At 48.6% G+C, this 27,736-nt stretch overlaps 1 protein-coding gene across 1 annotated transcript; it reads right to left on the bottom strand.

Annotated features, from left to right (window-relative positions):
• Positions 1-109: 109 nt before the first annotated feature.
• On the bottom strand, positions 110-27,633 carry LOC310835625 (perilipin-3-like). The gene is made up of 8 exons (XM_083720479.1): positions 27,538-27,633; positions 11,847-11,912; positions 10,138-10,333; positions 8,387-8,469; positions 6,365-6,860; positions 4,328-4,524; positions 2,549-2,680; positions 110-1,466 (listed from the first exon to the last, which is right to left on the bottom strand). Exons 2-8 carry the CDS (start codon positions 11,892-11,894, stop codon positions 873-875), a joined length of 1,746 nt encoding a protein of 581 aa, XP_083576605.1. The 5' UTR covers positions 11,895-11,912; positions 27,538-27,633; the 3' UTR covers positions 110-872.
• Between the last annotated feature and the right edge of the window lie 103 nt (positions 27,634-27,736).

Genomic DNA, 27,736 nt, shown 5'->3' with positions numbered 1-27,736 from the left:
TGCTTAGGCTGCTTGCATATTGTGTTTCAAAGCAGCAGGAACCAACTGAAGGGCTCTTGAGGAACTCGGATTCTGTACTCAGAAAAGACAGGAGTCTGCTATCAGCATAAACAGTGCAAAAGAAGGACATTTTATTTTTTTTTCCCCAGAGGGTCAGGCAGGCAAGAGCTACACAAAACGGCTGCACAAAGTAATGGAAGTACAACTTAAGACACACACCGAACCCCACCTTTGAAACCCTCCATGTTCACAAAGCCTTGTAAATGTCTACCTTTATTCCTCAATCATCCTCTGTTGCTTCTCTTCAGACTACCCACTCTGTTTTGAACCTGAGGTTTTAACCCCCCCTGCCTGTGTGCCACCGTGATGGGTGGGTGTCTAAACACAGACCCACATATGCAGCTATCTATAGAGAATTGGTGAGAATGAGAATAATGAGACTTCAGCTCCCATCAAGGACGACGAAAGCCATCCATCCAGCGGGTCCCAGGATTCCCCGTCGTAGCACATAAATCAGCTAGCCTGATCTGTGCAAGATTCAGCTTGCTCTCACTTAACACAAGCCCCCGATAACTGGCGCATTCCCCGCAACCACCACCAAATGAAAAACAGGCACGTTTCAGCCTTCACACCCTAGAAGTGAAATGACCCACGCTTTGAGAGGAGGCTGTCCCGGCGTATCTGCATCTGGAGCATGAACTCATGCAGAGGCGCAGAGGGCACCCTCCCCTCCGAACCGGTCCTTCGGGCTCCCTGCTTTTGTTTCCCTTTAACGGATTGGCTTCTTGCGGTGTGTTTATGCGTGGGTGCAAAATGGCAATGGCTGAACCATTGGTTTTGGGGGTGGGTGGGTGCTGGAGTACCCCAAACTCTTATGCCTGCTTCTCAGCAGCACCGGAGAGCTGATTCAGAGTGCTCTTGCTAGGCTGCTTCTTCATCTCCTCTCCCTCGTTCATCTCTTTCTTTGCTTTCCTGGCCACGCCAGACAACGGACTTCCTTCCCCCTCGCTTTCTGCCTTTTTCTTAGCCGATTTGACTGCGACCTTCGCCGGTTTGGATACCGTTGCCCTCTCCTCCAGGGCCTTGCCCTCATCCATGGGCTCCTCCAGGGCCAAACTTTCCATCTCCTGGCTCTCCGTCTCCATCTCGGCGCCTGCCGACGGCCGGAAGGGCCCCACAACCCAGTTCAAGGGCGTATTTTGGACGATGTGGTCCACCAGCGTTTCCAGGGCCTCCTGCGCCTGGACGATTTTGTCTCGGCTCTGGGCCAGGAGGCTGGAGGACAAGTCCTGGAAGGACGAGACCGAGGCGAAAGAAGAGTGAAGCTGGCGGACGTTGCCACGGGCTTGGGCCACCCTCTCGCGGAGGTTGCTGGGCAGGCCTTCGACGGTGGATGCCAAGTGAGCGTAGACCGGCCCGAGGTCCTGGGTGACAAAGCGAAGCATAGCCAGGGTGCCTGATTCAACCTGCCAGGGCAAAACAACACAATCACAGAGGGGAGGTTGCTTAAAGAGCTCCTTGCTGTTCACATAATGGGGGAGTGGCGTAAAGAGCCCTTTGCTGTTCGCACCATGGGGGAGTGGCTTAAAGAGCCCCTTGTGTTCGCACCATGGGGGAGTGGCGTAAAGAGCCCCTTGCTGTTAGCATCATGGGGGAGTGGCTTAAAGAGCCCCTTGCTGTTAGCATCATGGGGGAGTGGCTTAAAGAGCCCTTTGCTCTTCGCACCATGGGGGAGTGGCTTAAAGAGCCCTTTGCTGTTCGCACCATGGGGGAGTGGCTTAAAGAGCCCTTTGCTGTTCGCACCATGGGGGAGCGGCTTAAAGAGCCCCTTGCTGTTCGCACCATGGGGGAGTGGCGTAAAGAGCCCCTTGCTGTTCGCACCATGGGGGAGTGGCGTAACAAGCCCCTTGCTGTTAGCATCATGGGGGAGTGGCTTAAAGAGCCCCTTGCTGTTTGCATCATGGGGGAGTGGCTTAAAGAGTCCCTTGCTGTTCGCACCATGGGGGAGTGGCTTAAAGAGCCCCTTGCTGTTCGCACCATGGGGGAGTGGCGTAAAGAGCCCCTTGCTGTTCGCACCATGGGGGAGTGGCTTAAAGAGCCCCTTGCTGTTAGCATCATGGGGGAGTGGCTTAAAGAGCCCTTTGCTGTTTGCATCATGGGGGAGTGGCTTAAAGAGCCCTTTGCTGTTCGCACCATGGGGGAGTGGCTTAAAGAGCCCCTTGCTGTTTGCACCATAGGGGAGTGGCTTAAAGAGCCCCTTGCTGTTCGCACCATGGGGGAGTGGCTTAAAGAGCCCCTTGCTGTTCGCACCATGGGGGAGCGGCTTAAAGAGCCCCTTGCTGTTCACACCATGGGGGAGTGGCTTAAAGAGCCCTTTGCTGTTCGTGCAATTCAAATATAAGGTTATATCCAACTGCATACTACTTAGAGTAGACCCGCTGCAGTTGATGAGCACGACTAACTTGTAGTTCCCCTCAGTTTAAAAAAACCAACAGCAGCTTTTGAAGCGTCTTCTTTGTCACTGCTGCGATACAGAGACGAGATTTACCTCTGGCCTTGGGCCTCCGGCCGCGGCCTGCCTCTCCTCTGGCTGTGCCTGGGTCCACTCGAGCAAGACCTGGCTCAACTTCTCCTGAGCCTCTTGAAGTCGCTTCCCAAGGCCTCGCTGCGCGGCTTCAACCTGCGGAGGCAAGTGGGACGCAAGAAGTCAGAATGGGGGTCAAGGGATGCTGGCAACGGAAGAGATTAACTTTTGCATTTTTACACTGCTTCTCTAAGTGACAGATGAAACCAGATTATGAAACCATGCAAAAACATCATGGAGGGCATAGTCGACCAATTGGTGCCAAAGAAGGATAGAACTTTCTTTATGTATGCTACAGCAGCAGCAAGAATACTTATTGCAAAGCATTGGAAGACACAAGACCTACCCACTCTGGAAGAATGGCAGATGCAAGTAATGGACTGCATGGAAATGGCGGAAATGACTGGCAGAATCCGAGACCAGGGAGAAGAGTTGGTGGAAGAAGATTGGAGGAAATTTAAAATTTATCTACAGAAACATTGTAAAATTTTTGAATGTTGATGACATTGAAATGAACTGAAGGGGTTCTAGCAACAAGGTTAAAAATAAGATTAGATTGATAATAGATAAATTAATTGGATATGAATTTGCTGAAATAGTTTTTAAAAGGGATATAAAAAAGGGAGATGTGAGGAAGTCAGGAAAATAAGTGAATCAAAAAGGAGAAATTTTTAAAAAAGGGATTTTTGTGTTGTTTTTTTCTTAGTGTGCTTTTTCTGCTTTTTTCTATATTTTTTACAAGTTAAATTTTTGTATTTGGTAATTTTATACTTTTCTGTATGTGTTTTTTTCTTTTTTCTGTTTGTTGTTATTTCTGAAACTTAATAAAATATTATTTAAAAAAAAAACATCATGGAGGGGAGATAAAATGGATGTCAACAATAAAAGCGGAAAGTTTTAATGTAATGTGTGTCAGTGTTGTGTTTTGTATAACGCAGGCATGGCCAAACCTGGCCCTCCAGCTGTTTTGGGACTACAACTCCCATCATCCCTAGCTAACAGGACCAGTGGTCAGGGATGATGGGAACTGTAATCCCAAAACAGCTGGAGGGCCAAGTTTGGCCAATACTGGTATAACGTATACATTAGTAATTTCATTTCTATACCGCATTATATTTTGTAAGAAAAATCTCTCGAAATCTGAAGCCTCCCATATTAAATATCTTTGGAAGATAGGTCAAATGATATTACAAGGGCCATGGCAAAGTTTCTTTAGGAGGCTATAAGAAAAAAAGATCATTCTGCCCAAGATAAAACAAAATGACAGCCTTGGTTTCTTCCATCTGTCTGTCAGGTCATTTTAACTGTATCTAGTTTTGAAATCACTGGAAGGACAGATCCTGACGCTGAGGCTCCAATACTTTGGCCACCTCAGGAGAAGAGAAGACTCCCTGGAAAAGACCCTGATGTTGGGAAAGATGGAGGGCACAAGGAGAAGGGGAGGACAGAGGACGAGATGGTGGGACAGTGTTCTCGAAGCTACGAACATGAGTGTGACGAAACTGCGGGAGGCTGTGGAAGACAGGAGTGCCTGGCGTGCTCTGGTCCAGGGGGTCATGAAGAGTTGGACAAGACCAAACGACTAAACAACAACAAGTTTTGAAATTGTTTTGTGGGTCTTTGGACCGCAATAAAGTATTGATTGATGTAGTGTTGTGGAAGATGGAGAAAACGGAGAATGGTGGTACAATGGCGTGGAGGCAGCTGGGTCGGGTCTGCTAAGTATGAACGCCCCGGACACACCAGGTTGATCACCAGCTGGAGCTGAGAAAGCGTATCCTGAGTGTTCTCTCTGATGAGACGCAGCTTGTCCAGGGAATGCAGGTAAGCGCGACGGCGGACTTTGCTCGAGAGCGACCCCAGGCGGACGAAGTAACCCTGCTGCTTCCTCTGCTCTTCCAAGGCTTCTCCGAAACCTCGGACCTCCGTGGCCAGCTTGGCTGCAACAAATACGAACAGATAAACATCAGCATGGGTGGGAAAGATGAGCAAATCTGGAAGGTTGGGGGGCTTCCCCCCCCCAAAAAAATATTATTTGTACATTGCAGGGGGGTTGGACCAGATGGGGCCCTTCCAATTCCACAATTCTATGTTCTGCAGAACTTGGGGGTCCCCCTCCAAGACTGCTAATACCCATCCTTTTGTGTGTGAGAGAGGTACCATTTTGGGTCCATAAGCAACTGGTGTGTAGAAACATTACAGTGGTACCTCAGGTTACATACGCTTCAAGTTACAGACTCCGCTAGTCCAGAAATAGTGCTTCAGGTTAAGAACTTTGCTTCAGGATGAGAACAGAAATCGCGCTCCGGCGGCATGGCGGCAGCAGGAGGCCCCATTAGCTAAAGTGGTGCTTCAGGTTAAGAACAGTTTCAGGTTAAGAACGGACCTCCGGAACAAATTAAGTACTTAACCCGAGGTACCGCTGTACTGCAGCTGTGGAACCAGAGCACAGCCATCATGACTCGTTTTGGCCATTTCTCATTCTCCATGACTTTTTTTGCGAGCCCATGCGCTAAACCCTGTCCCTGGAGCCTACCCCACCTCCGAGAGAAGACATGACAACAATGTATGGGTTTCAATTCGGCCGTAACTTTATTTAGTTTCAGGTGTAGGAACCTTGGCTTAGGCCTTGGAAGGTATCCCTCTCATACCTGACAGGGGCTGAGGGTGCGCAGGGCAATCAGGTGTTGTGGGAGGGGACTGTAAAGCGTTAACTTACCCAGCATGCCCTCCCACTTCACCTAGCCGGGAGTTTGACCTATGTGCCGCCACTGTAGGGCTCCCGCAATCAATCCTTCAACGGGCCCTGCAAACGCCGCCACATGGGGGTGCATCAGTATGCTGCCCCCGACTCACAGGTAAGACTATAGAATACCGGCCAAGGCCTAAAAGCACCATTCCAAGGGCTAAATAATTAAAGAAACCCCTCCAGTCAACTGCCACCTTTAGTGACATCGATAAAAATCAATTACGGGTACCTGTTGTAAACCAAGAAATCTTTAATTAAAAAATATGTTTAAAAAAATCAATTACCTGCTGTCCAGCTCAAACAAACCTTTTATGTTTAAGACAGCAAAGTTTGCACTAAAAGCATCTCAACTCAGGAAAGCCCTAGAGTCTTGTTCCCTGAGTTTTCCACCATTTGTGAAGTGTTTTATAATGTTTTAATCCTATGTGCTTTAATATGTTTTTGAGACCTGCTTGGCTTTGTTTTGTTTGTTCATGGCTATAACCTGTATTTGACTGAGCAATAAAACCTGGCGATGGCTTGGGGTACGTTCACACCCTACATCTAAAGCATGAGGAAACCACACGGCTTCTCCACTGAATTATGGCAGGTGTAGTTGGTGCTGTGGGTTAAACCACAGAGCCTAGGACTTGCCGATCAGAAGGTCGGCGGTTCAAATCCCCGTGACAGGGTGAGCTCCCGTTGCTCAGTCCCTGCTCCTGCCAACCTAGCAGTTCGAAAGCACATCAAAGTGCAAGTAGATAAATAGGTACCGCTCCGGCGGGAAGGTAAACGGCGTTTCTGTGCACTGCTCTGGTTTTGCCAGAAGTGGCTTAGTCATGCTGGCCACATGACCTGGAAGTGTATGCCGGCTCCCTTAGCCAATAAAGCGAGATGAGCGCACAACCCCAGAGTCGGCCACGACTGGACCTAATGGCCAGGGGTCCCTTTACCTTTACCTAGTTTGTCAAAGGTGCTGAGAGCTGTTGGAAGCCCCCCATGATCCTGACCAAACTACAGTTCCCAAAGTGTCAGCCAATGCCCATTCTCACCTAGCTCCTCATCAGTTATGGGCAGGTAGTACTCCACCATATCCTCTGTCTTCCCCAACATGACGTTCACACCGCTGCTCAGCGCCTGCTTCAAGAGGCTGGACATCTCAATGCCTTCCTGAACAGGTCCGCAGGTCTTGACTTGGCCAGCCACAAGTTCCCTCGTCTCTTGGGCAGCTTGGAGGGCGGTATTGACCACCGACTTGGTCAACTCCACGCTGTCCTGGGCCGTCTCCATGCCCAGGTTGACGACGTCAGCCACCCTATGAGTGACGAGCTCCTTCGCCTCGTTTGCGGCGTTGACTGCGGTGTTGACGGTGGAGCTCACCACCGATTTGGTCAAGTTGACGCTGTCCTGGACAATGTCCTTGGTGAGATCGACAGCTTCAGATACTCTGTTCGACCAGAGTTGCTTGGCCCCAGAAGCTGCATCCTTGGCTACATTGACCGTGGAACAGATGACCGTTTTGGTTAAGGTGACACCGTCTTCAATCACCTAGAAAGGAAAGGAGGCAGACCAAAGGTCAACTCACTATTACTATTACTACTACAACAACATTTATACCCCACCTTTCCTTTGAGGAGCCCAAGGTACTGTCACGGAATGGTTGGATGCAAAGATACAGTGGGAGGAACCAGCTAGGGAACCCTCAGGAGAAGAAGGCTCAGGGCCCAGGGAGTGGTGGTGGGACAACAATGAGTGGTCAGAGGGGAGAGACTGGGAGGAAATGTGTCAGAAGTGGAAGAGGCAACAGCGCTTAGTGAGCAAGGGAGTGCAGAATCAGTGGCGGAAGCTGAACCAGCAGAGGAGAGATACTTCAGCTGGTGAAGAGGCATGGGTGTCTCCCTGGCCTGCTGCAACAAGCTCCCCTTCCCTCTGGTCTCCCAGCACCAGGAGAGGCATGAAGAGGGCAGGGGAGATGTTAGTTTCATGCAGGCACAGTCTCAGATTGCATGGGGGGAAACCCTGCAGAGGAGGGGACTTCCGGTCTCAGCAACTGCTTCATGGGGGCAATATTTGCCAAAGATGGGTCTCTGTGCTCATTAGGCCTGACACTCCTGTGCAGATCCTGTTTTTTGCTAATAAAGAGTTAGCTCCAACTTCCTCAGTGTGATTTATTGCTGGCTCGCTCCTGTCAGGTACATGGTTTCCCTGTCTCCATTTCATCTTCACAACAACCCTGGGAGGTAGGTTAGGCTGAAAGATTTTGACTGGTCCATGGTCACCCAGTGAGCTTCGTGGCTGAGCAGGGACTTGAGCCCCGGTCTCTTGGTCCTTGCCCAATTCTCTGACAGCTATACCATATTACGTGGAGTGCAAAGGAGCTGAATAATACCATATTATCTCTGGGCAGATCAGCACCATAGATCTAAAGCACAACATTTAAAGCTGGTGACCTCCCCACCAAAGAATCTCAAGAGCTGTAATTTGCTAAAGTATACTGGGAATTGTAGCTCTGCCAGGGGAAAACTACAGCGTGTAGACTACTTCAATCTAATTTGAATGGGAGAAATACTGATTAACAGCTAAAAAAAGCCAGTGTGGCGTAGGGCAGTGTTTCCCAACCTTGGGTCTCCAGCTGTTTTTGGACTACAACTCCCATCATACTTAGCGAGCAAGCCCAGTGGTCAGGGATGATGGGAAGTGTAGTCCAAAAACAGCTAGAGACCAAAGGTTGGAGAACACTGGCGTAGGGGACTAGGAGGACATGGGAGAGACCAGGGTTCAAATCTTCCCCACTTGGCCTTGAGGCTCACTGGGTCACCTGGAGTGGCCAGTTGCCTGGCCTACCTCTCAGGGTTGTTGTGAGGGTGAGAATGCAGAGGAGAACCATGGGTAGGCCCCACCCACAACTGGCCTGCCTAGGACGATGACTCAATCAGCAGAGCGTGAGATTTTCCAGTTTCAGAATCGCGGGGAACGTTGGGCAAAATATTCCTGCACTGCAGGGGGTTGGACTAGGTGACCCTTGGGGTCCCTTCTAACTCTGCAGTTCTGTGATTCTATTATTGTACTTGTACCTGATGGGCCGGCAGGTGAAGAATAGGGAGAGTCTCTTCCAGTTGGTCCAGCCCTTTGCAAGCGTATTGATTGACAGCAGCAACTGGCAGAAGGAAAGAAGGCAGATGACACAAATTCAGTGTGTTATAAAACACACACACACACTTATTGTTGTTGTTGTTATTATTATTATTATTATTATTATTATTATTGTTATTGTTATTGTTATTGTTATTGTTATTGTTATTATTATTATCATTTAAAAGCAAACATTTCCAAGGCAGGAAAATAACAAAACAAAGATCACAACCATGGAAAACAATAATCTATAGCCGCTGAGGGATATAGTTCAGCTGGTAGACCGTGAGACTCTTAATCTCAGGGCTGTGGGTTTGAGACCCATATGGGTGAAAGATTCCTGCATTGCAGGGGGTTGCACTAGAATTCAGTATTTCTCAACCTTGGGTCCCCAGATGTTGTTGGACTACAACTCCCATCATCCCTGAGCTCTGGCCTTGCTAGCTAGGGGTGATGGGAGTTGTAGTCCAACAACATCTGGGGACCCACAGGTTGAGAAAGGCTGGACAAGATGATTCTTGTGGTCTCTTCCTACTCAAGGGCTTTTTTTCCCAACTGGAACTCACCGGAACTTGGTTCCAGCATCTCTCGGGTGGGTACCATTGTGCCCCCCCTGGCTACACCCATAAGCTCAGGTTTAGCAAAGTCGGTCTCAATTTGTTTGTGAGGGAGTTGAGGCTGCGCAAAGAGCTCTCCGTTCATGCAAGTGCTCAGGTTTTGCAAAGTGTGTTTTAAGCACAGCTGGGCTGCCTTTTAAAGGAAGACTTTTGCTTTTCGATTCAGCAAGCGTGGGCCGTGCAGCTCTTTTGTCTGCTTCTTAGGGAGGGAGCACGGGAAACATCAGCAACCGACAAACTGGCAGGGACAAAAGCACAGCACTGCAAAGACAGAAGCTGTAAAATGGGGTCTGAGGCAGGTCTGAATCCGGAGCAGCCTTCTGGATGAAATTCTGCTTGCCCCCCAATGCAGGCAGAACCACAGGGGCGAGTGTCCTTCAGCACTAGTGTCCTCTAGTTATCTCCCGCTTGGACTACTGCAATGCGCTCTATGTGGGGCTACCTTTGAAGGTGACCCGGAAACTACAACTAATCCAGAATGCGGCAGCTAGACCGGTGACTGGGGGTGGCCGCCGAGACCATACAACACCGGTCTTGAAAGACCTACATTGGCTCCCAGTATGTTTCCGAGCACAATTTAAGGTGTTGGTGCTGACCTTTCAAGCCCTAAACGGCCTCGGTCCAGTATACCTGAAGGAGCGTCTCCACCCCCATCGTTCTGCCCGGACACTGAGGTCCAGCACCGAGGGCCTTCTGGCGGTTCCCTCATTGCGACAAGCAAAGCTATAGGGAACCAGGCAGAGGGTCTTCTCGGTGGTGGCGCCCGCCCTGTGGAATGCCCTCCCATCAGATGTCAAAGAGATAAACAACGACCTGACATTCAGAAGACATCTGAAGGCAGCCCTGTTCAGGGAAGCTTTTAATCTGTGACATTTTAGTGTATTTTTGGTCTCTGTGGAAGCCACCCTGAGTGGCTGGGGAAACCCAGCCAGATGGGCAGGGTACAAGTAAATTATTATTATTATTATTATTATTATTATTATTATTATTATTATTATTTATTATAGCACTCCACAAAGTGTTCTCCTACATACACACCACAACTTCCCCCCATTCTGTGGCATTCAAGGACTCACTTTGGGGCTCGAGGTGGCCGAGAAGCGGCTGGGCGCCCCCAACGGCACTCCCAACGGCCATCGCCGCCACTGTCTCCGCCACGCTGCAGGCAGAATTGATGAACGGGTAATTCTCCTTGGCGTAGTTATACAGAGAGTGGCAAATGCCGTAGGTGGAGCTGACTAGGGGAAGGCTGGTCACTCTGGTCACGACATTCTGGAAGAGGGTGGAGAACAATGAGAGTTTTATAGCACAGTCGCAATTCAAGAAGGGTCCATTTATTTATTAAATTTATTCAATTTCATCTGAAAATCACAGGGTGGTTTGTTGCACTTACAGATCAGCAGGGAGGGTAGCTGGTCAAAGCAGGAGGGGGAAAAACCACCTGGTTTCTTCAGCAGCCTGACTCAAACACACCTCATCTCAGCCTCTTGGAATCCCACCTCTTCTGCCTCTAATTCTGGACTGCTCTCTGTCACAGCCTCTTCCTGCTCACTAAACCCTGTTACCCCTTCTGCTACTGACAGATCTTCCTCCCAGTCTGCTCCCTCTTCTCCTTCTAACCATTCATCATTGTTCTACCACCATTCCCTGGCAGCGGCATAGCGTGGGTTGTCAGCACCCGGGGCAAGGCAAGTAATTTGTGCCCCTAACCCCTAACCTGCTGCCGCTGCCAGCTTCTTCTTGCTGCTGCCTGGGCTGGGGTATTTATGGTAAGGTAGTCACGGCGGCGGCGGGGGGTCCGTGTCAGGTGATCTGAGACAAGTTGCCGCTGGCGCTGCCGCCCAAACGACGCCGCTTGCCCGGAGGAGGAGGGCAGAGAGGCGAGGAAAATGCAACATGGCCCGGCAGCTGCAGCAGCAGTGGCGGCGACGAGGCTGTGAGGAGGGGCTGCCTGGCGCGCCCTCCGCGGCCCTGAGCGCTGAGAGCCGCTGCCTGCCGGACGCCTTCAGCCCGGACGCGCGCACAGCTCATCGGTTCCGCATGACATGGGGCTCTGCTACAGCCTGCGCCCGAGGCTCTTCGGCGACTCCGGAGGCGGCAAGCGCCCCCCCCGATGTTGCGCCCGGTGCGGCCGGGCCCCCCTGCACCCCCCACGCTACGCCACCATTCCCTGGGCTCTGAGCCTGCTTCCTTTGGGGGTTTCCCCAGCTGATTCCTCCCACCACTCTTCTGTATTCAGCCAGAGGCCAAGAGGCAGAGATGAGTCCGCCTGGTGAAGAGTCTTGGGTGTCAAGCTGTGACAAGCTCCCTTCCCCGTCCCGGTCTCTTAGAACCAGTAGAGGCATGAAGAGTGCAGAGAAGTTAGCTTCTTGCAGGAGCAGTCTCAGATTGCTTGGGGGAAATCCTGGCTTTGGGGAGGTGCGGACCTTCAGTCTCAGCAACTGCTTCATGGGGGCAAGACCTGCTGGAGATGGGCTTGCTGTGATCATTGGCCTTGACACTCCTGCGCAGATCCTGCTGTTGCTAATAAAGAGTTAACTCCAAATTGCTTGGTGTGATCTGCTGGCTTGCTCCTGTCAACAGACCGGCATTCGTTGCAAGGGTATTTTAACAAGGCACTTCTAGAGGGACTATACATGCCCTGCACAGGTCAGATCTGCCCTTCTCGCTGATCTTTAAGAGATCCCCAAACCCTCTCCTTTGCCTTCCTCCTGCTAGGACTACCTCTGTTTCAGGGCCATGTCTGCAGCACATGTTTCACGGCCGTTGGTGGATATTCACTTACCGTTGTGTGTGGCGCCTCTTGGCCATCTCCTTTGACATCAGTAGCCATGGCAAAAGTCAAACACACCTGCAAGGCAGAGACAAAGAATGGAAAGGTGATCAGGAACGGTGGTGGGTTTTGCTTTTTGTTATTAACGCGGGCTGTATTTCGACCTGAGTGAGAGCTTAAGGAATGCTAGCTCTGACCTCTCTGCCTGACGCCCACCAACAAAGGCCTCTTACCAAGTGACAGTGTGACGCAGTGGTTAGAGCATTGACGAGGCCCAGGGTTCAAACTCCCAACCTACTATCCTGAGATTTCTGGAGGGGAGAAGTGTAAAAGGTAAAGTCCTCAGTGGATATAGCAAGAGAAGCCTAGGTCTCTTGTTACAGATCTCTCCTCACACCCATGGTTAGTTTCCCTTTTTATTTATTTATTTTAATAAAATGTATATACTGCTTGATGGTAGTATGACCTCTAAGAGATTTCCAAGAAATATTAACATTATCAATAACGTAAAGGTAAAGGGACCCCTGACCATTAGGTCCAGTCGTGGCCGACTCTGGAGTTGTGGCATTCATCTTGCAACAAAATCATCAAGTTTGCTGATGACACTACGGTGGTGGGGCTCATTTCAGGAGGGGATGAGTCCGCCTATCGGGACGAGGTGGAGCGGCTTTGTGCTTGGTGTGGAGAGAACAATCTGGCTCTTAATACGACTAAGACCAAGGAATTGGTGGTGGATTACAGGGAAAAAAAGGCGGACATTCAGCCCTTGTATATCAACGGGGAACGGGTGGAGAGGGTGGCGGAATTCAGGTTTTTGGGAGTGACTATCGATCAGGGCATGACTTGGAGCGCAAATACCACTGCTCTGGTGAAGAAGGCCCAGCAGAGAATTTATTTCCTCAGACTTTTAAAGAAGAACAATCTGAGTGAGAGACTGCTGGTGTCCTTCTACCGAGGCTCCATAGAGAGCATTCTCACATACTGTATTTGTGCCTGGTTCTCCAGCTGTACAGCTAGGAAGAGGAAGGTGCTCCAGAAGGTCATAACCACAGCCCAAAGGATTATTGGTCATCCCCTCCCATCTTTGGAAGAACTGTACGGTTCCCGTTGTCTTAGGAAAGCAAACAATATCCTGCAGGATGCATCTCACCCGGGACACAGTCTGTTTGTACTACTGCCTTCTGGCAGGAGATACAGAAACATCAAGTCAAGGACAAATAGACTGAAAAATAGTTTCTATCCAAGAGCTGTGGCCTTCTTAAATGCAGTAACTCGATAGTGTGACCTGGGAGTTTGATGGGTGTGGGTGTGGGTGTGGCTGGAATGTGGTTTGTTTGGTTGTTGTTGTTGTGTTGCTTTTGTTGTTTTTAAGGGATGGTAGGGACGCGGGTGGCGCTGTGGGTAAAAGCCTCAGCACCTAGGGCTTGCCGATCGAAAGGTCGGCGGTTCGAATCCCCGCGGCGGGGTGCGCTCCCGTTGCTCGGTCCCAGCGCCTGCCAACCTAGCAGTTCGAAAGCACCCTCGGGTGCAAGTAGATAAATAGGGACCGCTTTCTAGCGGGAAGGTAAACGGCGTTTCCGTGTGCAGCTCTGGCTCGCCAGAGCAGCGATGTCACGCTGGCCACGTGACCCGGAAGTGTCTTCGGACAGCGCTGGCCCCTGGCCTCTTAAGTGAGATGGGCGCACAACCCCAGAGTCTGGCAAGACTGGCCCGTACGGGCAGGGGTACCTTTACCTTTTACCTTTAAGGGATGGCATCCAATTTCGTTGCACTTGTGCAATGTTGCACTTGTGTAATGACAATAAAGAATCTATCTATCTATCTTTATTGGTCATGTGACCAGCAGGACTAAGCCGCTTCTGGCAAACCAGAGCAGCGCACGGAAACGCCGTTTACCTTCCCGCCGGAGCGGTACCTATTTATCTACTTGCACTGTGACTTGCTTACGAACTGCTAGTTTGGCAGGAGCCGTGACAGAGCAACGGGAGCTCACCCCGTCGCGGGGATTCGAACCGCCGACCTTCTGATTGGCAAGTCCTAGGCTCTGTGGTTTAACCCACAGCGCCACCCGCATCCCTCTAACATTATCAATAAAAGGCACTAGAAGATTAATTGCTTAGGACTGCGGAACGGGTATTGGGCGGCACCCGTGAGAGTCCCAGTTTCATAGATCAAAGCAGTCGAGTTGGCACATATGGGGTCAAGGCAAGTAAGCTGGTGCCAATGTATTTAATACTAAATATGCTATTATGGTTTGGGAAGATGCTTTACATGGAGTCAGATCAAGCAGGCTTGGGGGACATGCAAAATTTGCAAAGTGCAAAACAATCTGTTGAGGGTACCCCGCTCTCCTAGTCCAATGAGGAATGATCAGTGAGTACAGAACGCTGAAATATTGTGTGTGTTTTGGGTGGGAAGGAGGGGGGATGGAATAGAGTTTCCGAGGAGAGGGCATGGCTGGCATTCTCCACTCTGTTACATTTCGTTGCAGTGCAGGCCCCTTACGATGTTCATACGCGGAACATCGTAAAATAAGCATACCATATTGTGGTTATTGCCAAAATGCCAATTGAGGAACCGAACGGACTTTATCTCCTGATCATCCATTGGACTTTAATTTCTCTTGAGATGTTCTGTTTGCATGATGTGTTGGTCTATGGAATTATACTTTTATATGTTGAATTGTGTTTGAAATAGAAGTTACATAGTCAAAAACAGCCTGCTACGTTGTGTGTGTTGTTACCAGGATTGTATTTACGTAATCTAAGGTTTAGTAAAGCTAAAGGGACCCCTGACCATTAGGTCCAGTCGTGACTGACTCTGGGGTTGCGGTGCTCATCTCGCTTTATTGGCCGAGGGAGCCGGTGTACAGCTTCTGGGTCATGTGGCCAGCATGACTAAGCCGCTTCTGGCGAACCAGAGCAGCGCACGGAAACGCTGTTTACCTTCCTGCTGGAGCGGTATCTATTTATCTACTTGCACTGATTTGCTTTCGAGCTGCTAGGTTGGCAGGAGCAGGGACCGAGAAACAGGAGCTCACCCCATCACAGGGATTCAAACCGCTGACCTTCTGATTGGCAAGCCCTAGGCTCTGTAGTTTAACCACAGCGCCACCCGCGTCCCTAAGGTTTAGTAGTGTTTTGCATTTACCTGTAGTCTCCTGGCATAACCACGTGGTAGGAGTGATGATGAGGATGATTAAACCTATGCTGCACATCGAAGGGATGTATTATGGCTCCAATCACCCACCCACCCACACACACACGTGTGCCATAAAATGCAAAACGGTTTGCAAAACATTTGTGTTCCGCATAAGTCATGAGGTCACGCCATGTGCCTGCTCATTTCTACAGTGTCTAATCTCCTAGATTAAAGATGGAGTCGAGAAGAAAAGCAACCAGAGAAAGCACTAGGCTTCAACCTCTGTTTAAAAAGGGATTTTTAGGAGTCAGAGAAGACCTTCAGGAGCCAGTTAAGGAAGATTCCTGCCCCACCCTGTCATGCTCTGGACTCTGTGCAGCTGTCAGAGCATCTTGCAACAATATTGTCTGTCCAAAACTTGACCAGACCATTGAAATGTAGTAGCAGCTTGCTGGGTCAGGCTAATGGCCCACCTAGACCGGCATCCTGTTCTCACAGCGGCCAACCAGATAAATGCCCCAGAAGCAGGGCCTGAGCACATGAGCATCTCTCCCTTCCTGCAGTTCCCAACAACGGCCATTCAAATGCATTCTGCCTCTGACACTGGCGGGAGAACACAGACATCGCGGCTGCTAAAAGGTAAAGGGACCCCTGACCATTAGGTCCAGTCGTGGCCGACTCTGGTGTTGCGACACTCATCTCGCTTTATTGGCCGAGGGAGCTGACGTACAGCTTCCGGGTCATGTGGCTAGCAGGACTAAGCCACTTCTGGCAAACCAGAGCAGCACACGGAAACCTCGTTTACCTTCCCTCTGGAGCGGTACCTATTTATCTAATTGCGCTTTGACGTGCTTTTGAACTGCTAGGTTGGCAGGAGCAGGGACCGAGCAACGGGAGCTCACCCCGTCGCGGGGATTCGAACCGCCGACCTTCTGATCGGTTTAACCCACAGCACCACCCGCGTCCATTATTAATTAATTAAAATTGTACGCTGCCCTTTGTCCGAAGATCACAGGGCAGCTCACAACATAAAAATACAAAATGAGAACACTCAACATATATAATAAAACAAAAACAAACCAATAACACCACACACACCCCATACAAACACATTTAAAAGACCGCAGAATGTTAATCAGCCAAAGCCCTTGTTGTAGAGGAACATTTTTTGCCTGGCACCTAAAGATATGTAATGAAAGTACAAGGCAAGGGCCTCCTTTGGGAGAGTATTATGCAAACAGGGAGCCACTGTAGAAAAGGCCCTGTTCTCGTGTTGCCACCTCTCGCAGAGGAGACACACAATCATCAGAGGATGATTGCAGGGTGTGGATCAGTTCATAAGATAGCCTTGTCCTCCTTAAATATCTTTAATCCTCTTTTACAGCTGTCCGAGTTGGTGGCCATCGTTGCATGTCCTTTTGACACTCCACCCGACACCTGGTGATCCTCCCAAAGACGGATTAAAAAAATGCACCTCCCTTTTACCCCGTCCTTGAACAGGCTGCCTGTATAAAAGTCAACACATATCGTAAGATCATAAAGGAGAGGCCTACTTAATCAGGGTGCACCTATCCTGTTGTCACATTGACCAACCAGGTTTCCCCAAGGGATGCGCCAAAGCAGGACATGAATGCAACAGTACTCTGCCTGTTCCTGGTTCCCTATCTGGCAGTTCCTTTAACGCCCTTTTGGTGCTTAGGCAAATATCTTTCTTTTCTGAGCCCTGGCATTCCAGGTCCTCATCCAGCATTCTGACCATGACACCACACTGTTAGAATTCCTGCTCCATGATTGCAGTCATGGGATTGTTGTCTTTCACATGACGGTGTATGTTTTGACTCCACAGAGTGGGAAGTGACGGAAACAGGATGTTGTGTTCCTGTGTTCCGTGAAGTGGGACTATTATCCTTTGTTTTTTCTCTCTTTGCTTTCTGATGCTAGAGAGAGAGGAAGCCATGTTGCAGTGCTCCGTGTGTGTTTATATATAAATAAAGTAGATTAGCCAAAAGGCTGAGTTGCTGAGGTCCGTTACGCAACTGCACAAACTCTGCAGATCCCTAAGTGTGCCAGTGTTGGTTGGCACTGGTCGCTGTGATGTTTGGGAACAAGAAAGCTTTTGAAGCTCCCGAACGATCGACCGGGAGGGAGAGAACATGCCAGTCGGGCATGTGTCTCTGCCAGGGTCCTACTCAAGTGTAGGCCGAGCTCCTGATACACACCCTGCCTTTCAAAACTTCTGCTCTTATACATCCTTTGCCTCTGGGTGCATGAGATGCAGCTAAGCGCATTCCTTTCTACTCTGATGGCAGCATCCCTGTTCTACCTTGAAATGCTGGGGATCAAACCTTGGGCCTTCGACATGCAAGGCAGATGTTCTGCCACTGCCGTCCCTTACCAAGAAGTACAATTATTTGCATGTGTCCAACAGAAGCACCGATAAAGCAACAACTCAGTACCAGAGAAAACACCCAAACAAGGAAAATGACACAACAGCTGATGTAATATTATCTCTCATTAAGGGTCCAAAATAGAAGAAAACAAACACTACTATCCCATTCAAATCAAACAAAAGAAAACATCATCATGATTTATTATGTTTTATATGTTGAAAGCTCCCCAGAGTGGCTGGGGCAACCCAGATGGGCAGGGTACAAATTATTATTACTATTATTATTATTAATCAGATAGAGACTCTCCCAGATGACTTGTTTATTGAATGCTTTTCCCAAGTTGTTCTACAAAGTTTGCATGAAGGTTATATGACGTAACTGTTTAGTGAGTAAATGCTCTGAGATGTTTACACAGATGTTCCTATTAGTCCACACTCCCCTGTGCAATTTGCCATCGGTTTATGGGTTTGGGGGTGGTAGAAATGAGCTTGTTCTGCAAGAATGCCACATTCACTTTCAATGATACAAACTAAATTTGCAGCTGTGTGAAGTTAAGACAAAGAGAAATTAAAATAATTGTTTCTCAGCACTGCCCTTGAGGTACTATGAGATTTTGTAATAGCACCCACAAATTTATTTCTCAGATGAGGCAATTTCAGAAAATTTAGATGCAACAGCCACTCCAGCTGGTCAAATGCCTTTTGCAAGTCCAGCGTGATCAAAATCAACTGGTTACTATTCCTTTTGCTCTGCTGTCCTACTATTCAGAAATCTGTGGGCTAGATCCAATGATATATGACACCCTGGTATCATCTGGGCTGACGATACTAGTGATAATGTTATTAAGTCTAGAGATAATAATAATAATAATAATAATAATAATAATAATAATTTTTATTTATATCCCGCCCTCCCCAACCGACGTCGGGCTCAGGGTGGCTAACAACAATCAAACAATCAAACTATCAGATATTCACACATTCTAAAAATATTTCATTATAAAAATCAATTAAAATCGAATTAATGGCAACTAATTAAGCAAGATTCTGTGCAGGTTGCCAGAGGAGGGAGTCAGGCTGCGCCCTGACCAAAGGCCTGGTGGAACAACTCTGTCTTGCAGGCCCTGCGGAAGGATGTCAGGTCCCGCAGGGCCCTAGTCTCTTGTGACAGAGCGTTCCACCAGATTGGAGCCGCAGCCGAGAAGGCCCTGGCTCTAGTTGAGGCCAGCCTAACCTCTCTGAGGCCTGGGACCTTGAGGATGTTATTATTTGCAGACCGTAGGTTTCTCTGTGGGGCATACCAGGAGAATAGAGGATAGAGATGAGAATAGCAGTAATCTCCTTTTGATTCAGATTAAGTAAATATATGGGTCTATATTATTCTAGCATAGCTGTCAACGCTTCCCTTTTCTTGCAAGGAATCCTATTCGGAATAAGGGAATTTCCCTTTAAAAAAGGGGAAACGTTGACAGCTATGTATTCTAGGTTTCTGCCAGATGTTAGCATTATTGTGATTCTAGGATTCTTCCGTTTGTGTAGAATAGGAGCCTCTTCCCCAAAGTCATAAAAAGAATCCATTCTAAATGTGGCACAAGGATCTAGCCAAACATAGCATGCACCCCAAAAAAGCTGTTGGATTTGCCGTATTTCAGCTTTGAGATCCCCGGTGTCATGACCATGGGGGTCAGATTCCTCATCTTCAGCGGATGAGGATGAAGACTCTGAAGCAGAAAGGGAACCAGCCCCAGAAGAGCTCTCAGGTGAACCTGCAGGTAACTGCAGGTGGGCAAAGTGCTATGGTGGTTCTGCTTGTGGACTTCCCATCTGTTTGGCCACTGTGAGGACAGAATGCTGGGCTAAATGTCTCCAGCTTTTCTTATGCTCTTTTTAAATTTCTCGATGTTTTAAAATCATAGCCATTCCCACCTTGCATAGCTGCTTTCAGGGCATCCCATCATATATGTGGGGATGACTCTCCCCCTTGACTTGAACTTCAAAGTACACCTGTCATCGTCTCCATCTATGGCATCAAGCAAATGTGTGCTTCTCTTATCTGACCTGGACATCTGTCCATCTTTTGTGCCTTGGAGCTTTTTTTTGCTCCATCACCTGATCCAACACGGGGGCGATTGGGCAACGCAGTTGTGTAACTTCATAATGATATTTTGTTTTCCTCAGGGACATAGGTGGCATGAACGAGATGGGTGGATGGTTGGTGGATGGCTGTGGGCAGGTGAACCTTGTCCTAACAAAATGTGGCCTGTTCAGCCCTGCTTCCTCCACCCGTGCTACACAAAGACACACGACACCATTCCTCTAATCCATGCTGGAATATTAGATGCCCCGTCATTCCACTTGCTCTTGAAGACACACCTGTTTAGACAAGCATTCCCTTGAACTGCACTTGTGATTTCATTCTTTCAACTGATTTTAAATAAACCATTCTAACTGTTATGCTTCTTGTTTGTTTACTTCACTGTATATTTTTACTAAGGATGTTTTAATGTTTGAATTTAATTTTATTTGCTCTATAAGATGCACCAGACCACAAGATGCACCTAGTTTTTGGAGGAGAAAAACATGGAAAAAAAAATTCTGAATTTCAGAAGCCAGAACAGCAAGAGGGATTGCTGCGCAGCGAAAGCAGCGATCCCTCTTGCTGTTCTGGCTTCTGGGATAGCTGCGCAGCCTGCATTCGCTCCATAAGACGCACACACATTTCCCCTTACTTTTTAGGAGAGAAAAAGTGAGTCTTATAGAGCAAAAAATATGGTATACATATACAGTGGTACCTCGGGTTAAGAACTTAATTCGTTCTGGAGGTCCGTTCTTAACCTGAAACTGTTCTTAACCTGAGGTACCACTTTAGCTAATGGGGCCTCCCGCTGCCACCACCATGCAATTTCTGTTCTCATCCTGAAGTTCTTAACCCGAGGTACTATTTCTGGGTTAGCGGAGTCTGTAACCTGAAGCGTCTGTAACCCGAGGTACCACTGTATGCATTTATTGAGAGCATTTCCACCCCACTGTTCAGCCAAAAAAAGGTCCCCAGATCGACTCACATACAATGAACTAAAAACAAGGCCGGCCCTGCCTGCAGATTTACAATCTTAAAAAACAACAACCCACAACACACAAGGGGAAGGGGACAGGAAGAGGGGGAAATCAAACACAATGTATTGCATATTTTATCGCAAACTTACTCAGAAACCAGGGGAGGCGGGTGGTGCTGTGGGTTAAACCACAGAGCCTAGGACTTGCCGATCAGAAGGTCGGCAGTTCGAATCCCCATGATGGGGTGAGCTCCTGTTGCTCGATCCCTGCTCCTGCCAACTTAGCAGTTCGAAAGCATGAAGTGCAAGTAGATAAATAGGTACCACTCCGGTGGGAAGGTAAACGGTGTTTCTGTACGCCTCTCTGGCTCGCCAGAAGTGGCCTAGTCCTGCTGGCCCTAACCCTAACCCTAACCCTCCCTTGGCCAATAAAGCGAGATGAGCGCCGCAACCCCAGAGTCGGCCACGACTGGACCTAATGGTCAGGGGTCCCTTTACCTTTACTACTCAGAAACTATTTTGGCATCGAAGGGATGTACAAATGAAACAGCAGAAGAGCACTGCTGGATTAGGCCAAGGGACTATCTAGTCCAGCATCCTGTTTCTCCCCCAGGGGTCAACTGGATGTCTTTCTCAGAAGCCCACAAGCTGGTGATGAGGTCCCTAGTTTAAGGTTACCAGACGTCCCCATTTCCCAGGGAACAGTCCCTGGATTTACAAATAAGTCCACATACAAAATCCATTGAAGTTGAAAAGTGTCCCTGGATTCATTGGAAAAAATCTGGTAACCTTACCCCAGCTCTCTCCTGCTGCTATTTCTGAGCCACTGGTATCCAACTATGTTGTTTTCCTGTGCGTATTTTACATCGTAAGTCACTTCAGAGCAGGGACCTATCTTGGTTGGTTTGCTTTTTCTAAAAGTAATATTTTAATTAAATTTTCTGTTTTACAATTTAAAGTACTCATTTTTACACCCTTAAGATATCAATGACTTCCCTCCTTCTCTTTCCATAGTTCGTTCCGCATAACATAAAGCCCTGCATACTTTACAGAAACTATACCATTCAGTATTCCATTATTGCATCCATCAAAACTTATTTATACTGTTGAATTTATCTTAATGCTGCTACTGTTTTCAGCTTTACACAGTTTCCCCCCATATATTCAATAAATGTTTCTAGACATATGTTCTTCTTATTCTCTTATTCTATACGTTAAGTCTGCAAGTTGCTCATATTCTGTCAGCTTAAGTTGCCATTCTTCTTTGGTTGGGACCTCACTCATTTTCAATTTTTGGGCTAACAAAACACGGGTTGCAGTAGTGGCATACATAAATAATATTTTTTGACACCTGGTAAGTTCAGTCTGAGTTGTCCCCAACAGAAAGGACTCTGGGTTGTGTGGTTTTTTTTGAGGGGGGTACTTTTAAACTTTTTTTTTTCAATTCATTATGGATCATTTCCCAATACTCTTTTACCCTTTTACAGGTCCACCACATATGAAAGAACGTTCCCTCTGCCTCTTTGCAACTCCAGCACTTATCTGATTCAGTCTTATACATCTTAGCATCAGGGACCTGTCAAACCAGTTCGGTACTTTTTTTGCAACACACCTTGCACATAATAAGTAAGTGCTGCAAGTGGGGACTGCAGCCAAGTGTTGCAGTGTGGTGCTCTGTGCTTCAATATTCCAGACACTCCAATCCATTATCCCTCCTCTCCATTCTCCTTTCCTTCAACCCACCTCCCACCCCCACCAGCCAGCCACCATCCCATGGCCGCTGAGCATGCTCAGTCCTCATTGGGCTGTTTTGGGGGCTGCCCCACCAAGGCTTCATGCCTCCCCTAAATATTATTTGCACTCCTTGGGGTTCCCCCAAGCCTGCCAAAATGTGTGCATGCATCCTCATGCCCCTTGCTTGTCTAGATGCGAGGATAGTGAAGAAGAAGAAGAAGAAGAAGAAGAAGAAGAAGAAGAAGAAGAAGAGGAGGAGGAGGAGGAGTTTGGGTTTGATATCCCGCTTTATCACTACCCTAAGGAGTCTCAAAGCGGCTAACAATCTCCTTTCCCTTTCTCCCCCACAACAAACACTCTGTGAGGTGAGTGGGGCTGAGAGACTTCAGAGAAGTGTGACTGGCCCAAGGTCACCCAGCAGCTGCATGTGGAGGAGCGGAGACGCGAACCCGGTTCACCAGATTACGAGTCCACCGCTCTTAACCACTACACCACACTGGCTCTCGAGTGAGCTCTCTCTGTGTGTGTCTGTGTGTAGAAACTAGACTCCTGAAACTTTTACATTAATTGCTCTGTCCATTTTGCATCTGGCCATGCCCAACATTAGCAGGAGGCCCCCAGAATATTGTCAAAGGTTCCCCATGCCTAGGTTTCAGCAAAGGGCAAGGTCTTGCATTCGGCGGAGGAGCTGCAAAGGATTCAAGGATGGTCAACAGGCTTGTGGAATTAGTGGACACCCCTCCCTTCATTGGACCTTGAGCCCAAATCCACCTACCCACCCGCTTACGAGTAAAGCAGCCTGTTCCTCATTACACAATTGGCTGCTAACAACCTGTGGCACACCTTGCATCAGTCCCTTGTGGGATAGGGAGGTAATGATAGCTTCTGATGGAATGAGTCGGCTGTAAGGATCTGAAAGGCACCCACGCATCTTTGCGGCGGGGGAATAATTAGGTCCAGGGCGTCCTTCCAGAATGTGCCTTCCATACCCGCCATGTAAAGGATCCGTCCCCTTGCCTTGTCATTCTCTGGGACCCGCAAGGCGGCTCAAACACCAGAAATACAGTGGTACCTTGCAAGACGAATGCCTTGTAAGACGAAAAATGCGCAAGGCGAAAGGGTTTTTCGTTTTCCGAGTTGCTTCGCAAGACGATTTCCCCTATGGGCTTGCTTTGCAAGACGGAAACGTCTTGCGAGTTTGTTTCCTTTTTCTTACAACCGTTAATACCCAGGGAATCTGCGCTCCGTAAGACGAAAAAATCGCAAGACGAAACAACTCGCAGAACGAATTAATTTCATCTTGCGAGGCACCACTGTAAGACAAAACGAACAGGAATGCTAGGGATAGAGCTTTGGATCTCCAGGTGTTGCTCAACCACAACTCCTATCCTCCTTGGCCATTGGTCATGCTTGATGGGAGTTGGAGTCCAACAACAGCAACAGGAGGGCCACTCTTTCCCCATCCCTGATGCATACGAAAGCCTACAGGCATATCTCCATTCTGGCCAGCCCTACTATTAGGGAGAGCAGGGGTGGAGGACATTTGTCCCTCCATGTGTAGCTCTGCAACAACAACTCATCATCATCCCTGGTCATTGTCCAATGCTTGCCAGGATGATGGGAGTTCAGCAGCGTCTGGAGGAGCAAAGGTTCACCACACCTGTCCTCAGGTTAACTAACAGCCCATTTCCCAAAAGAGCAAAGTCTAAACCATGCTGTGAAAACAATAGTCTGGTGGGAACCTTAAAAACAGGCAAATTTCTTATAGGACAAGCTTTTGCTCAGGCTACCACTAAACAGTGTTTCTCAAACTTGGGTCTCCAGCTGTTGCTGGACTGCAACTCCCATCATCCCTGACCACTGGTCCTGAGAGCTAGGGATGATAGGAGTTGTAGTCCAAAAACAGCTGGAGACCCAAGTTTAAGAAACACTGTGCTAAATTGTAGGGGGAACCTTTGTCCCTCCAGATGCTACAAATCCCATCATCCTTGATCACTGGCCATGCTTGCCAGGGCTGATGGGAATTGTAGTTCAAAGGCTCCCCACACCTGTATTCAAGTCATGAGGTGTGGATCAGGGACAGAGAACCTCCAGATGTTGTTAGGTCAATGGTTCCCATCACCCCTGGTCACTGGATATTCTGACTGGGGCTAATGGGAGTTGAAGTCCAGTAACATCTGGAGGAAGGGACGCAGGTGGCGCTGTGGGTTAAAGCCTCAGCGCCTAGGACTTGCTGATCGAAAGGTCGGCGGTTCGAATCCCTGCGGCGGGGTGCGCTCCCGCTGCTTGGTCCCAGCGCCTGCCAACCTAGCAGTTCGAAAGCACCTCCGGGTGCAAGTAGATAAATAGGGACCGCTTACCAGCGGGAAGGTAAACGGCGTTTCCGTGTGCGGCTCTGGCTCGCCAGAGCAGCGATGTCACGCTGGCCACGTGACCCGGAAGTGTCTCCGGACAGCGCTGGCCCCTGGCCTCTTGAGTGAGATGGGCGCACAACCCCAGAGTCTGTCAAGACTGGCCCATACGGGCAGGGGTACCTTTACCTTTACCTTTAACATCTGGAGGGCCACAGGTTCCCCATCCTGGCTGTAGCAAGAGAAGGATGCAAGCCATTCACATTCACCCAATGCTATACCAGCTGCACTGGCTCCCGGTGGAGTACAAGATCAGGTTAAAGGTGCTGGTTTTAACCTTTAAAGCCTATACAGCCTAGGACCCTCGTAGCTACGGGACCACCTCTCCTGGTATGTCCCACAGAGGAACTTACGGTCTTCAAATAAAAACATCCTGAAGGTCCCAGGCCACAGAGAGGTTAGGCTGGCCTCGACCAGAGCCAGGGCTTTTTCGGCTGTGGCTCCAATCTGGTGGAACACTCTGTCACAAGAGACTAGGGCCCTGCGAGACTTGACATCTTTCCGCAGGGCCTGCAAGACAGAGCTGTTCCACCAGGCCTTTGGCCAGGGTACAGCCTGTCTCCCTCCTTTGGCAATCTTCACAGAACTCTAGCGCAATGGTTGCCATTAATTTGATTTGAATTAATTTTTATAATGAAATGTTTTTAGAATGTTGCACTATTTTATTGTTGTTAGCAGCCCTGAGCCCGGCTTCGGCTGGGGAGGGCGGGATATAAATAAATTTATTATTATTATTAATAATAATAATAATAATAATAATAATAATAATAATAATATTATGCTGCTGTGCCAAAGTATGGATTTTACATAGGACTAATGAAACGTCCAAGCAGCAGTTCTGACCTTTAAGGTTCAAGCTTCAAAAGAGTGTAAAGAGCCAGAAATGTGAAAGAATGAATTTGAACTAGAAGTCCTTCAAAATTCTGCCCTAAAATGAATTTAATACGTGCTGAGTTCACCAGGCAATTATGGAAACCACTTCCGGGTGTAGTTCAGAGATTCCTGACCTAATTCTGCGGACTTCAATGAACTGACCTAGTACAGTGGTACCTCAGGTTAAGAACTTAATTCATTCCAGAGGTCCGTTCTTAACCTGAAACTGTTCTTAACCTGAAGCACCACTTTAGCTAATGGGGCCTCCTGCTGCTGCCGCGCCGCTGGAGCACGATTTCTGTTCTCATCCTGAAGCAAAGTTCTTAACCTGAAGCACTATTTCTGGATTAGCAGAGTCTGTAACCTGAAGCGTATGTAACCTGAAGTGTATGTAACCTGAGGTACCACTGTAGTTCATCCTAAGGACTTGATTTAGGTCCCATGCCACCACTTGAAAGACCCTCAACCCACAGACGACACTCAGCAAACATCAGATAGTGGGAAGATGGGGAAGGGGATAGGAGATGATACTATATTCATAGAACCATAGAATTCTACAGCTGGAAGGGACCCTCAGAGTCATCTAGTCCAACCCCTTGCAATGCAGGAATCTCAGCTGAAGAATTCCTGACAGATGGCCATCCAATCTCTGCTTAAAAACCCGCAACCATCTTCTGAGGTTGTCAGTTCCACTCGTCAAACTGCTCTTACTGTCAGGAGGTTCATCCTAATGTTTACATGGAATCTCCTTTATGGTCATTTGAATCCATTAGTTTGAGTCCTGCCCAAACTTGATTTTATGACAGCCCTTCAGATATTTTATGGTGGCTAGCCTACCACTCCTCAAGTCTTCTCTTCTCCAGTTTAAACATCCCCAGTTCCCTCAAGTGTTCCCTATAAAGCTCGATTCAAGACCAGTTTGTCGATATCCTTCTCAAACTGAGCTGCCCAGAACGGGACACAGGACTCCAGGTGGGATCTGACCAAGGCAGAATACAGTGGTCCTATTATTTCCCCTGATCTAAGGAATTAGGCATAAGAAAGAGAGAGGGGGTCTTCCTGATTTCTGGACTAATTTATGGTTTTAAAAGTTCAAAACCCAACCAACCCTTTGAATTGGGCTCAGAGACCGATGGCGGGAGCTGGTCACCCCAGTGGAAACCAGAATGATATTATATTCCAGCTACATCAACCTAGCAGTGGAATCCTGCAACTGGCTTCCATTTTCTCCAAATGTGGTTCAAAGACATCACATCTCTCGGCTGAGTTGCAGTACTGTAGTCTTAAACTGGATGTTCCTGAGACATGAGTGACGATACAAAGATCAAAGGATGCTTGTGCAGTATCGGGGACTGCTCTAGTTTGCACACACACACACACACACACACACACACACACACACACATGCCTGGTAAAACACAACCCCCATTAAGGGCGTTGCTAGATGTTTCAAAGATCTCAGACCCACAACACCAATTTGCAAAGTGCCTTTTTGGGAGAGATCTGGGGGAAATGCTGTTTTTTTTCCCATTGTTAAATAGGCACAAAAAGTTCTTCCAAGCTTAAGCTAACCCTCCTGGTTCTCTCAGACGCCACTGAAATGTCGTCCCATTTCTATGTACCTATTTAGCACAATTACATCTCACCATATTATTTTCTGGGCTGCCATTACAGTTTCTATCCCAGATTCCCATGGAAGGAAGAGGTTCTTCCTCTTCTCCATTTTTTCCTCCAAACAACCTTGCAAGGTAGGTTATGCTGAGAGACAGAGGCTGGTCCCCCAAGGTCTCCCAGTGACAGTGGCGTAGCATGGGTTGTCAGCACCCGGGGCAAGGCAAGTAATTTGCGCCCCCTAACCCGCACGCCTGCCACCCCCCCTCCACAGTGGGCGGCGACCCGGCGGCTCGGATCGGATCTGCACAGCAGTGAGAGAGAGTGAGTGAGCCAGGTAGGGGCAGAGAGCTGCGAGTGCGAGCGCGCCCCCCCAAAATGTTGCGCCCGGTGCGGCCGGGCCCCCCTGCACCCCCCACACTACGCCACTGCCCAGTGAGTTCCATTAAGCTGCCCCTGTCCCAGCACAATACCCCACCAGCCTTACTTACCTGCTCCTTATGATTCTTCCTCTTGGCCCCGGGAGAGTCACACAGCACAGCTGACGCGCCTGAAATCTTCTAATATAGCTAATTGCCAGAGGCATGTGATGAGTGGAAGGGGAGGTGCTCAACCAGGGAGTTTCCCACAGCTTCCCAGGAGCAACAGCTGGGGGTGGGACATTGCAACATCTGTACGAATCGCAGCACC

Source organism: Podarcis gaigeae (assembly GCF_964106915.1).
Source record: "Podarcis gaigeae genome assembly, chromosome: 18".
Taxonomy (NCBI): Eukaryota; Metazoa; Chordata; class Lepidosauria; order Squamata; family Lacertidae; genus Podarcis; species Podarcis gaigeae.
The sequence above is the reverse complement of the archived record's forward strand: the minus strand, read 5'-3'. Positions and strand labels throughout refer to the sequence as shown.